General features: G+C 43.8%; 1 protein-coding gene across 4 annotated transcripts in view; it reads right to left on the bottom strand.

The window, feature by feature from the left end:
- trim36 (tripartite motif containing 36) overlaps positions 1-12,746 on the bottom strand; it is a 107,989-nt gene extending 95,243 nt beyond the window's left edge. For 2 of the 4 annotated variants that reach the window (XM_078214643.1, XM_078214644.1), the window contains exons 1-2: positions 12,186-12,746; positions 10,373-10,622 (exon numbers count right to left, since the gene is read on the bottom strand). In XM_078214643.1, the coding sequence (XP_078070769.1) occupies positions 10,373-10,622; positions 12,186-12,248 (313 nt within the window). In that variant the 5' untranslated portion in view covers positions 12,249-12,746. The remainder of the gene's footprint in view (positions 1-10,372; positions 10,623-12,185) is intronic. The other 2 variants (XM_078214642.1, XM_078214641.1) reach the window with 2 other exon arrangements.
- Between the last annotated feature and the right edge of the window lie 609 nt (positions 12,747-13,355).

Raw genomic sequence — 13,355 nt, 5'->3', positions numbered from 1 at the left:
AGATGCACCATAGAAAGCATTCTTTCTGTTGTATCACAACTTGGTATGGCTCCTGTTCTGTCCTAGACTGTAATAAACTACAAAGGGTCATGAAAGAAGCCCAGTCCATCACTCAAACCAGCCTCCCATCCATTGACACTGTCTACACTTCCCGCTGCTTCGGAAAAGCAGCCGGCACAATCAAGGACCCCACACACCCCGGGCATACTCTTTTCCATCTTCTTCCATCGGGAAAATGACACAAAAGTCTGAGGACACATACCAACTGACTCAAGAACAACTTCTTCCCTGCTGCCATCAGACTTTTGAATGGACATACCTCGCATTAAGTTGATCTTTCTCTACACCCTAGCTATGACTATAACACTTCATTCGGCAGTCTCTCCTTTCCTTCTCTGTGTACGGTATGCTTTGTCTGTAAAGCGAGCAAGAAACAATGCTTTTCACTGTATACTAATACATATGACAATAATAATAAATCAAATAAATCATCTGAATGTCAGTTTTCTTTTTTAGTTTATTGATGGAATACTAGCCAATCCTTAAACAAAATTGAGTACAGACTTGATAGTGTGGTGGCTTGGATCACATTCCTCACATTTATGGGACTAGGTTTAAAGCAAGTTCAGACTGAAGCTTGAAATAAAGCTGTTATTTCTTCCAATAGCCAATCACAGAGACACCGGAGGAAAAGACCCCTCCCAAAATATGACTGATCAAAGATTCTGAGGTGCTTTTCGTTCATATAGAGCCCATTCCTGCAATGAACAATAGAAATAATCGAAACATTTGTTTTCTAAGATTTGTGTTTTGCACTTGCTTCAAATACATGATTTCAAGTGGTACAACACTTCTCTATAGAGTTATCAAATTCAAATAGAATTGTTAAATAGGCCACTCAGGCACATGTCCCTGTATCGCACTATCACACCTTGTTCATCACACAATGAATTAAAAACATCTTTACTCAGCTTCCTGCAGTTTTACCTCCATTGTGTTTGTATCATTCATATTTCAATTCATGCCCCTGATCAGGTGCTTCCTATCTTGAACTCTGCCTCACATTCTTTCCAGCTTTTGGATTATAAATCAGATGGCCATGAAACATTTTTATACAAACGATAATAAACAGTTATTTTTTTAAAGTGTGAAAATGTTGACCAGCTTCAGCATTCAAAGCACACGGTCCCTTTCCAATGGTGATGGAGACTCCTGGCATCAAGAATTCCGATAAAACATTCTGTATATTCATAATTTCTAATGAATAAGTGCCACCCCACCTCTACTCTTTCTAGGCCATAAGTATGCTCAGGGAAGCATTTTTGACAAGCTAGTGCTAACTGTGCAAACATCTTTCATTTAGTATAGATTGTGTGTTGTTAGCTTTTTACAGGGTTCATTATTTAAACAACCCTGATGTTGGAGCCAATTTTCAGGCAATCACTTTAAATAAATAGTAAGTCACTTGTCCTGCGGAATTGGGGAATACCTTGGCAATCTCACTCTGTACAATTCAACTGTATAATCCCACTGTGCTTTATTGGCTGTTCCTGTGACACATGCTCTCCACTCCCCCAATAACAGATTACTTCTTGTTTTCTACACTCCATTTCACCATCAACTTCTAGCTGCTGTACTACTCTGCCCCATGATCTGGAATTCTCCCAAAACTTATCTCGCTATCTCCTTTTGCTCCTGTTTTCAAAGACTTCATCAAAAGCTTTGGCCATGTAACTGTCTCAGCTCCTTTCCTCACCCTCTTTCTCTCAAACACAATATAGAGCTTTATGTTCTCCAACTAAGAAGCACTAGTGAAATGAGCGTTGTTATTGTCACAAATAAATCTTTTTTACATTCTTTGCATAAATAATTACAGTTCTGGTGTTTAGGACTTGGATGTGGAATTGCCGCCGTAAACAAGAAGGTTAAAGAATGAAGTGTAACATCCTGTTCCTGAAAATGAGTGATATACATAATTACACTCACATGATGAACTGATACATTAGTGGGATACATTAGATAGTGGCGTAGTGGTAATGTCACTGAACCAGTGATCTAGAGGCTAATGTCCATTGGTTCAAATCCCACCACAGAGCTGGTGGAATTCAAATTCAATTCAGAAAATCTGGAAATGAAAGCTAACCTCAGTAATGGTGAGTGACCATGAAGCTATCATCAATTGTTGTAAAGACCTATTTGGTTCACTAAAGTCCTTCGGGGAAGTAAATCCACCGTTCCTTCGCTCTCTGGCCTGCGTGTAACTCTGGACGTAGAGTAATGTGGCTGACTCTTAACTATCAAGCCATTCAGTTCATGGGTGTTAGGGATGGACAACAAACATCCCATTATTTTTTTTTTTAAAAACCTGTCCATCTTCCACTCATTGGTTTGGTTAGATATTAATTAAATATTGACAGAACCTGCTGGAAACATACAGCAGATCAATTAGCAATTGAACAGTAAAACATAAGTTAATGTTCTGATGAGGTAGATGTACCTGGGTTGTTAGCTTGTCTTTTTACAGAAACTGACTGACCTGCCATCTATTTCCAACACTTTGAAGTTTTTTAAAATTGTTACTCATTACTTAGAAGCTCTACTTACACCATTGGGTTAGGATAGGAGATGGTTAGCATAGTCCTGTGTTTCGAATGTCATATACAGTGCTATGTTCACTGATATTTATAGATAGATCTACGTTATACATTTTGCAGGTCAATATTCTGTGGGAAAAAGAGTTAACATTTTCTGAATGTTGTCATCTTGGGTTTTCAAAGGCCTTTGTGTGCTTTCACACACAACTTTAACTTCTTTGAAACATTCCAATAAAATTATGTATCCAGTGCCATATATTTTGTACATTTTCAATATACCACAATAGTGCTGTAAATAGACACAGATTACATAGGGAAATGATTGCATACCAGATGCTTTTTGATTCTTTCTTTGAAAGGATGCAATGGTGTATAATTCAAATTGGGTTTTGAGAGTTTTCAAATTCTCAATTATAGCTGTGATAGATATGACTTATTCTGTAATAAACTAATATAGCAAAATGTCTTATAATTGGTTTCAATGGCTTCTGGCTAGGTGGCCATAAAAACAGTTAGTGTTGATCTTCCTAATTGCTACTTGATGTTTGTTGGTAAGTGCACATGCGTAAATATCTTGTGAGGTTTGAATTGCGCTTGACTGTGATACCCAACCATAACCACCTATGTGGTGTGAACATTCACCATTCAAGTTTATACATACACAATTGCCACTTGGCAAATGAATTTAAAGTTCATGAACTAGAAAAATAGCCATGTCAGACTGAATAATAATTGCTACACAGACACCCACAAATCTGGTAAACTGGAAACCCTTTCCAGTCAGTATAAGTAATTATACTTATACTAATTGGTGTTGGGTTAGTGGATGTGCAAAATTATAAAGGTCAAACTTGTGTAGTATAGTTCTTCTGAAGTTAGGTTGAAGTTGGTTGCTTGGACAGGCTAGAGGGGATTTTAGCCAATATCTAACTTTACTGTACCTGTCTTGGGAATGCTTACTGCTGACATTCAATGGCCAAAAATCTTTAGCATAAAATGCATCTTAAAAATCAAAGAAACCAGCAACACATTTGTGCATCATATTTGAGTATTCTCCAGTTCCACATGGGGAAACCTAGAGTTTAAGCTTCAAAACATATATTTCCTTCACGTTCCCGCTTTCCTTGAGCAGAGTTGGGTGATTTGGCTGATAGATGTATTCTGCCTCTGATTTTCAGAATGATGTAGTACTATAATAGGTGCCAGATAACATCAAGTGATGAACACTTGTCTCCATCTAGGACTGAGCAGAGCACCTTTCTAATTTAAAAAAATCAAACAGCATTTGTGACTTTACCATTGTAGTTGTCGCCATCCAATAAAAGACTAATGACATCAATAAACCACTGGTTCCCCAAAAGCTCAACCCACTCCATGTCAAAAATAAACATGGTGATGCTGTCAGCACAGTAAGAGTTTTAACAACACCAGGTTAAAGTCTAACAGGTTTATTTGGTAGCAAATGCCATTAGCTTTCGGAGCGCTGCTCCTTCGTCAGATGGAGTGGAAATCTGCTCTCAAACAGGGCACAGGGACACAAAATCAAGTTACAGAATACTGATTAGAATGCGAATCTCTACAACCAACCAGGTCTTAAAGATACAGACAATGTGAATGGAGGGAGCATTAAGCACAGGTTAAAGAGACGTGTATTGTCTCCAGACAGGACAGCCAGTGAGATTCTGCAAGTCCAGGAGGCTTGGGGGTTACTGATAGTGCGACATAAACCCAACATCCCGGTTTAGGCCGTCCTCATGTGTGCGGAACTTGGCTATCAGTTTCTGCTCAGCGACTCTGCGCTGTCGCGTGTCATGAAGGCCGCCTTGGAGAATGCTTACCCGAAGATCAGCGGCTGAATGCCCGTGACCGCTGACCAACGTTGTCTACCTGATACGCTGCAGGAAAGGATGTCCCGAGGCATGGTACATTGGGGAAACCATGCAGACGCTGCGACAACGGATGAATGAACACCGCTCGACAATCACCAGGCAAGACTGTTCCCTTCCTGTGGGGAAGCACTTCAGCGGTCACGGGCATTCAGCCTCTGATCTTCGGGTAAGCGTTCTCCAAGGCGGCCTTCATGACACACGACAGCGCAGAGTCACTGAGCAGAAACTGATAGCCAAGTTCCGCAAACATGAGGACGGCCTAAACCGGGATGTTGGGTTTATGTCACACTATCAGTAACCCCCACAGCTTGCCTCCTGGACTTGCAGAATCTCACTGGCTGTCCTGTCTAGAGACAATACACATCTCTTTAACCTGTGCTTAATGCTCCCTCCACTCACATTGTCTGTATCTTTAAGACCTGGTTGGCTGTAGAGATTCGCATTCTAATCAGTATTCTGTAACTTGATTTTGTGTCTCTCTGTCCTGTTTGAGAGCAGATTTCCACTCCATCTGACGAAGGAGCAGCGCTCCAAAAGCTAATGGCATTTGCTACCAAATAAACCTGTTGGACTTTAACCTGGTGTTGTTAAAACTCTTACTGTGTTTACCCCAGTCCAACGCCAGCATCTCCACATCGATGCTGTCAGCAACAGGCATTAGAAGTGCCTTTGGCATTGTCAATATTTTGCTTTCTGAAAGGAGGAAACAAATGCAGCTATAAAGAGGTCATGGTCTATGCTTCCAGAAAACTCAACATTCACATTACAGGGCTACTTCTGAAGGTTGGAATATAAATGAGGAATAAATATCATGGTTATTCTGACACGTGGGATGTTACATTGGTAAATTACAGAATACATAACTTTTTTCCTTATATAACGAAAAGCCCTCGGGTAAGGATCACAATATATGTTTTTTGAGTTTTGCCTGGATTAGTTTTTAACCAAATTTTAATTTGAAATTCATACCACCCAATGTTTAATCAGTCAATTTGCTATTACAATTAATAGTCAGATACACATGACAGATGATCAAACTTTAAACAAAAACATAAAGATGAGCTGTACTACATACCTTCCAAACTACTTAATTTGATCCCAAATCTAGGTTTATGCTGGTTAAGGGGTTACTCTCCTTTCCACATACAAATCAATTGATTCTCAAGGGCAATTAGGGATGGGCAACAAATGGTGGCCTTGCCAGCGCTGCTCATATCCCATGAATGAATTTTTAAATTTGAGTTGTTTTGACCGCAAGGGAAAAAACTATTATTTTAAGAAGACAGAAAGGTTCCATTAAAATCCTACTCAAGAAGGTCTCTCATTTTATAGTGTATATGTGTTGTGTAGTCCAATGGATGATTAGATGAGTGATGCATTCCCTTAATGTCTCATTTATTTGGATTGTTGCCCAACAGAATGCACGCCTACTTCGAATCACTTTGAAGGGATGATATCATTCCTTCTGGGCGGTTTCAGGCAGGATCAGTTCTTGCAGCAGACTGCTCTGAAAATTCAACTGTTAAGTATCCATAGTATCCATATGCATTTGCCCTTTCAAGACTGAGGTACATTCTTTTCTTCAGACACATTTGATCTTAATTTTACAGTCAAAGTTTAAAAACAAAATAATAAGGAAACAGCTAAGGCTGAATTTTACTTCCATGATTCTGATCCAGGGCAGAATTCCAGGTCCGGAACCCAGAGGTGGCTCTGGCTGGACCCTGGAGGAGATTTTCAAGGCCAACTCCAGAAGCCTTGCCCAATTAAGAAAGAAGGACTGTCTCCACAGCCAGAAGGGCCAATGGGTGGGCCTGAGGCTCTGGAGATGTGACAGTTGGACTGGGAGAGTTGGCCACTACTGCTGTGGATGGCAAACTATGAGGACGGTCATCCCCAAGATGCAGTTACCCTCTGGAGTTTTGTAAATTGCACCAAATAAATTCTGGTCACAGCTGCCAGACCAACATAGTGGGAAGGAGCCCACCACAGAGGCCACAGGATGGTCTGCGGCAGTGGCTGTGGCATTCACAATCCAGTAGATCCATGCTGGGCTGCTTTGCAGGACATGCCTCTGGCTCCCCCAGCCTGGCCTGCTTCAGGGAAGCTGCCACCATTCAATCTACCAGCCCCAGCCACATCAATGGGGATTTGTCCACTGTCGAGAAAATCCAGATGGCGTGTGAGGAATGCATTCACATGGCACTTTAATTGGTCTAATTGGCCACCTGCAATTTGGTGGGTGGGTAGTCATCAACTACCCCGCACCTCCCTCCCCCACACCCAAGAAGCCTGCTCCCTGAAAATAGGCCAGGGGCAGAAACATACCAGCAGATCAGCATAGCAGCTGCAAGCAAGAAATTGCTTGCATGCACATCTTCAAACTCACCTTCACTGCGGGATGAAAATTCTACCCATATTCTATCACTGGCATGACAGTACTGTACAGCTGACTGTGTCCTCCACCCTCCTTATTGATATGGGAGTGGAGACAAAATTCTTTTTTAAAAGAAGCTGATTGTTACAATGAGGGGATAGTGTTTTTTCTAGATGGCTGAACAAGGGTCGATCCTGGCCTGAATTACAAACAAATTTTAATTTCAGTTATATTTCATGCATATTAGAGGCAAGGTTTGTGAGGAAATTTGTTGCACTCAAATACAATATAGCTGGCCTAAGTCAGCCGGGGATAAATTTTCAATTAATTACTGCATGACGGTGGCACAGTGGTTAGCACGGCTGCCTCACAGCGCCAGGGACCCGGGTTCAATTCCGGCCTCGGATCAGTGTCTGTGTGGAGTTTGCACATTTTCCCTGTCTGCTGGGTTTTCTCCCAAACTCCGAAGATGTGCAGGTTAGGTTGATTGGCCATGCCAAATTGTCCCTTAGTGTCAGGGGGAATAGCAGGGTAAATACATGTGGTGGTGGGAATGGGGCCTGGGTGGGATTGCTGTTGGTGCACATTCAATGAGCCAAAGGCCTCCTTCTGCACTGTAGGGATTCTATGGTTCTATGACTTTTCTTCATTCTCTGGATGTGCACATTGCTGACAAGACCACCATTTATTGTCCATCTTTAGTTTCCCTGAGAAAGTGGTAGTCGGTCTTCTTCTTTGAGGTTTGAAACCACAGAGTGGCTTATTAGACCCACATCAAAGGACAGTTACATGGCAACCACATTGGTCTAAGACTGCAATTCCATTTAGGCCAGACCAGGTAAGGAGGACAAATTTATTTCCCAAACGGACAATAGCCAGGTTTTAATTAGCTTTATGCTCACTCTTACTGACACCAGCTTTGTATTTCCAGATTTCTAAACTGAATTCAAAATTCTCAAACCTCCATGGTGGCTTTGTAAGTTATGTTCTCTATATTATTAGATCAGGCTTCTGGATTACTAATCTATTAATATAACAGCTACTAGTTATGGTGTTATATCACTCTGAACCAGTATCAGCATAAATAAATGCCAGGTTGGTATCTCCAAGTACTGTGTTGTTCATTGTCCAAATGCTGCAGAACTCTGCGCATACACTGAAGTGCAGAGCTTCCTGTCCAGCCCTCCCAAATGCCTGATAAATATTAATCATAGAAATCATAGAAACCCTACAGTGCAGAAGGAGGCCATTCGGCCCATCGAGTCTGCACCGACCACAATCCCACCCAGGCCCTACCCCCGCATATTTACCCGCTAATCCCTCTAACCTACACATCCCAGGACTCTAATGGGCAATTTTTAACCTGGCCAATCAACCTAACCCGCACATCTTTGGACTGTGGGAGGAAACCGGAGCACCCGGAGGAAACCCACGCAGACACGAGGAGAATGTGCAAACTCCACACAGACAGTGACCCGAGCCGGGAATCGAACCCGGGACCCTGGAGCTGTGAAGCAGCAGTGCTAACCACTGTGCTACCGTGCCGCCCACGGTATAATGCCAGAAGACAGCTGACAAGACAACCACCATCTGCTAACCTTCGAAAATAAAGTTGCTTAAAATGTTCCTATGTTACTTATGTTGCTTAATGGGCTGGGCTAGAGTTATACTGTGGTGGGTGTCAAGCCAAATGATGTAAGACCACCTCAGGGACAAAACACTGATGAATTGATCTGATCCTCTCAACGTAATTCATGGACTCACACCATGCAAAGCTTTGTGCCAGGGCATCAACTTGTCAAAATCTGTCCCATGACTCAATGAAGTGTAATATTAAGTCTCATAACTGCATTGATATTTTAGTTAACTTTTTTTTAAAATTAAGCTGAGCAGTTAGAAAAACTTCTGAATTTGGCAGAACTGTTTTTTTTTAGAACATTCACTGATCTATTAACACAGCAGATATCTGCGAAAACTAAAACCACTAAAATAGCCCACCAATCAATATTGCTATGTTCGGGCGGTGATTATACTGTGTGCACTTCTGGTCCGAAACTGATAGCTGCAGAATGCTATTTGCATCTAACAATGCCAAAATGATGCTGCAGGCTGAGAAACAGGATCTGTGGCCCAAACAGGATTCACTACTGCCCCCAGACAGCCCCTTTTTAAAATTATTTTGTGACCACATGCAACTGTCTGTTTTCAATGTAAACTCTGACTGGGATTAAGTTTGCAAAGTTGCTAGGAGCTCCAACCAACCCTCAGGTTCTGTTGAAACCTGAGGCTTGACACCTCCCTAGCAATATACTTTTCCATGGTCTCACACCGTTACATTCAAGAACATTGCTCAAAGTTTGTTCCAGTATTCCTTTAGCTGGTGGAGCCTGTGTCACCAATCAATCAGATCACAGTTTACCCATATCTTAACTCCATTTACTTGCATGACTTCCAAATCACTTCATATTTTTGTCCAGCAAAAATATGTCAATCTCAGCTTTGAAATTTTCTATCAGCTTTTTTTTTGGGGGGGGGGGCAAAGAATTTCAGATTGCCACTGCCTTTTGCATGAAGAAATGTTTCCTGACATCACCCTAATTGTCCTAGTTCTAATTTTGGGATTATGCTCCCTTTTTCTGGCACCCTTCTTGTGCTCTGTCCCAGACCACAAGAAACTCCAAAGGGTCGTGAATGAAGCCCAGTCCATCACTCAAACCAGCCTCCCATCCATTGACTCTGTCTACACTTCCTGCTGCCTCGGAAAAGCAGTCAGCATAATTAAGGACCCCACGCACCCTGGACATTCTCTCTTCCACCTTCTTCCATCGGGAAAAAGTTACAAAACTCTGAGGACATGTATCAACCGATTCAAGAACAGCTTCTTCCCTGCTGCCATCAGACTTTTGAATGGACCTACCTCACATTAAGTTGATCTTTCTCTACACCCTAGCTAAGACTAATACTACATTCTGCACTCTCTCATTTCCTTCTCTATGAATGGTATGCTTTGACTGTATAGCGCGCAAGAAACAATACTCTTCACTGTATACCAATATATATGACAATAATAATTAGTCAAATTCCTAGAGGAAATAATTTATCTTGATTTACAGTATCAAGTCGTTTAATCATCTTAAGCACCTCAGATCACCCACCCTTCAATATTCAATATCCAAGGGAATATAGGTCTAGTCTGTAGAACCTGTCTGAAAGGGTTAAATTATATAACCCTTTCAGACCTTATATGATGCTGTTGAATCTGTCATGTACCCCATCCATGAAGTTTTGGATTTAGGTTGGGGCTCCGCATGTAATCTTTGCAAATTAAAAGACAGCAAATGCTGGAGCTGCTGAATAGATCAGGGGAAAGAGAATTTCAGGTGGGTGACCTTTGGTCAAATAGATTTACATCCTCGTCCAGCAGAAACAATCCAGAAGGGACACCATCATTGTACACATTAGACCCAGCGGTTTCTCAGCTGGCTGAAGCAGTAGTGGGAAGTGACACCTACCTGTCCTAGTGAGTCTGTCGAGCTTCTCGACACTGGCCGAGGAGAGGCGGCGGACCCTGGGGCTACTGATAGGTGTGGCCGGATTGGAGAACTCCGAGTCCGACTCTGTAATCGCATCGTCCCGGGACAGCAGTAACTCTTTGGCGCATTTGTGACAGACACTGTGCTGGCAGGGCAGGATCAGGGGGTGGGTGAAGAGCTCCTTACAGGATGGGCAGATCAACTCGCGTTCGATGTTTTTAATGGGAACCTGCAAAAAGGGAGAGACCTTCATCCACACCTCATGCTGCAACTAAACAACAAAGCTCCTGACACTGGCATAGTAAAAACTTCTCACAACTCCGAGAGTGCAGACAGGTGTTCTCATATCAGTCAACCCCCACATCGATATTTTAATCTGTAGAGGTGTTTTTTTTTTAAACGTGGTCCATATTAAACAATAACAAAGCATTGAGAAATTATCCAGTTATGCTGAACATCACATCAACAAGAAACGGTTACAAAATCTACCCCATTCTCACACTGTGAAGGAGTGTCTGGCTACCGGAAGGATACTATCTACATCATTGGCCGATGAGAAGCTAATCACAATTTTAGGGCGAGTTTGTTCAATAAAGAGATAAATAGAACCTCTGTGTATGTGCCTGTGTATGTGTCTGTGTGTGTCTATATGTGTCCATGTGTTTGTGTGCATGTGTTCATGTGTGTTTGTATTTACATGTGTATGTGTTTGTTCATGTGTATCCGTGTGTCTCTATGTATGTTTTTTGTCTATGTGTGTGTGTGTATGTGTCTGTGTGTGTGTTTGTGTGTCTATATGTGTCCGTGTGTGTTCATGTATTTGTCTATATCCGTTCCGTGTGTGTTTGTGTTCATGTGTGACTGTGTGGGCATGTGTGTCTTTGTGTGTTTGTATTCATGTGTGCCCGTGTGTGTTTGTGTGGGCATGTGTGTCTTTGTGTGTTTGTATTCATGTGTGCCCGTGTGTGTTTGTGTGGGCATGTGTGTCTTTGTGTGTTTGTGTTCATGTATGTCTGTGTGTGTTCATGTGTGTGTATGTGTGTGGCCATATGTCGGTGTGTGTTCGTATATGTCTCAGTTCTGCAAACATCTCACCTCACACTATTTCAGGAAGTTACTACCTGCACCTTAGTGCATTTTAACCGACATGGTGGAGATTTTGAGCCTGGTTCAGGCCGCTTATTAAACATGAATGGGCTGGCGGGAGTCAGATTGGGGACCGCGATGTGTCTTAAATGGGAAGGAGCCCGGATCCGAGCAGCAACCAAACTTGGCAGAAAGGGAAACTGAGCGAAGGAAAGGTCGCCATGGGAACCGTTGGAAACTGCTACTTAAGGTTGCAGGTTTTAATGTAAATCCCTTCATTTGGATCCGCCTGACCGCCAGTTAGTGCAAGTTCCGGACTGAGCAGCTGCTCAGAGCTGGGGTGGGGTGAATGAGGTGGGATGGAGAGGGAGGGATTGTGTGAACCTGCTCCAAACACTGGGATTCAATCCTGCTGAAGCGGATCGGGAAAGAGAGCCATTGGTTTGACGGATATCTTGGCGCAACCCTGCCAGCAACACATGGCCAGCAGCGAGTCAGCCCAAAGAGAAGCAGCTCAGAGAAGCAGCTCAGTGCCTGGGGGATGTACCCCACAGTCTGCTGTACTGGTTAGAGTCAGATTGCGATCAGGATGGGTTGAGCTAGCAGGATGTGTAAGCATTCAGTTAATAGAAAGATTGGGATTAGACAGAAGTCAGACTGGACTTGCCTGTACTGTAGACACACACACACACATTGGAGTACATACCTCACCTTTGGAGATCCTGTCAACGATGAATCCAAACTCACTTATATCATCCGAATCGGACATACTCCTGCTGAAAGGCACTTTTCGGATTAAGAGTCAGTCCGAGGTTGCGTGTGGAAATATTTTCCTCTCCTTGTTTCCAGGGTAGAGTGGGCACACAGGGAGCAGACAGGGGGACACACAGCGAGCTGGGGGGGGGGGGCGGGGTGCAGACAGGAGGGGGACACACAGGGAGCTGGGGGGTGGTGGTGCAGTCAGGAGGGGGACACACAGGGAGCTGGAGGCAGACAGGAGGGGGACACACAGGGAGCTGGGGGGGGACACAGAGGGCTGGGGGTTCACAGGGAACTGGGGGACACACAGGTAGCTGGGGACACACAGGAGGCTGGGGGGGGGGGGGCAGACAAGGAGCTGGGGAGACAGACGGGGGGGCAGACAGGGGACACAAACAGGCTGCAGAGCTGTGATCACCAGCCACTGGAACCGCACTCAGATCCTCAGCTCCGGCCTCAGCTCCGGCGTTTCCAGTCCCTTCCCCGAGTCCAAACCCCGCCCACAGCCTCCAGCCCGGGGCGTGGAGTGGAGATATTACCGAGGCACAACCAACCGGCTGGTAGCTGCCAACATCCGCCGCTCAGGCAGATGGGAGCGTTAGACTAATGGTTTCAGAACAACCTCTGCCTCCCAGGGTCAGCTGGAACACACCCAGCTCCTCTTTCAGGGCAACTGGCAGCAATCTCCTCCTGCTGGCGGCTGCTTTTCACAGAAAGCCATTAAAACACTGGAATAAATACTCATAGTGGGTTCAGGAGCCCGGCCCGAGCCCGGGAACGGCTCAGTCTCGCTGGCTCCACAGAAGGTGTTGAAATGAAATCGAGCTTTTCACCTGAACGCTCTCTCAATCAGGCTTTAAATAATAGACACAGTTTGTGTTAAAGCTTCAGTCAGGTGGGCTGTCCAAGGTCAGAGAGGTTGAACGGGGATAAAATCCAACATATTGCAATGTGGCGAGGTTATCTGTATTGGAGCTTAGTTTGCACATACACACTGAGGGTGGGGCTGGCCTTTAGTTTAGCGATTCGCTGCTTCCATCCGCCGATCTCACTGAGAGAGACTTGCTGCAGTGTCCAGCTGCTTGGCTCAGTTGTGCTTGACTGAGCTGCCCGCTTG

This window comes from Mustelus asterias, chromosome 6 (genome assembly GCF_964213995.1).
Source record: "Mustelus asterias chromosome 6, sMusAst1.hap1.1, whole genome shotgun sequence".
NCBI lineage: Eukaryota > Metazoa > Chordata > Chondrichthyes > Carcharhiniformes > Triakidae > Mustelus > Mustelus asterias.
This window is presented reverse-complemented; position numbering and strand designations above follow the sequence as displayed.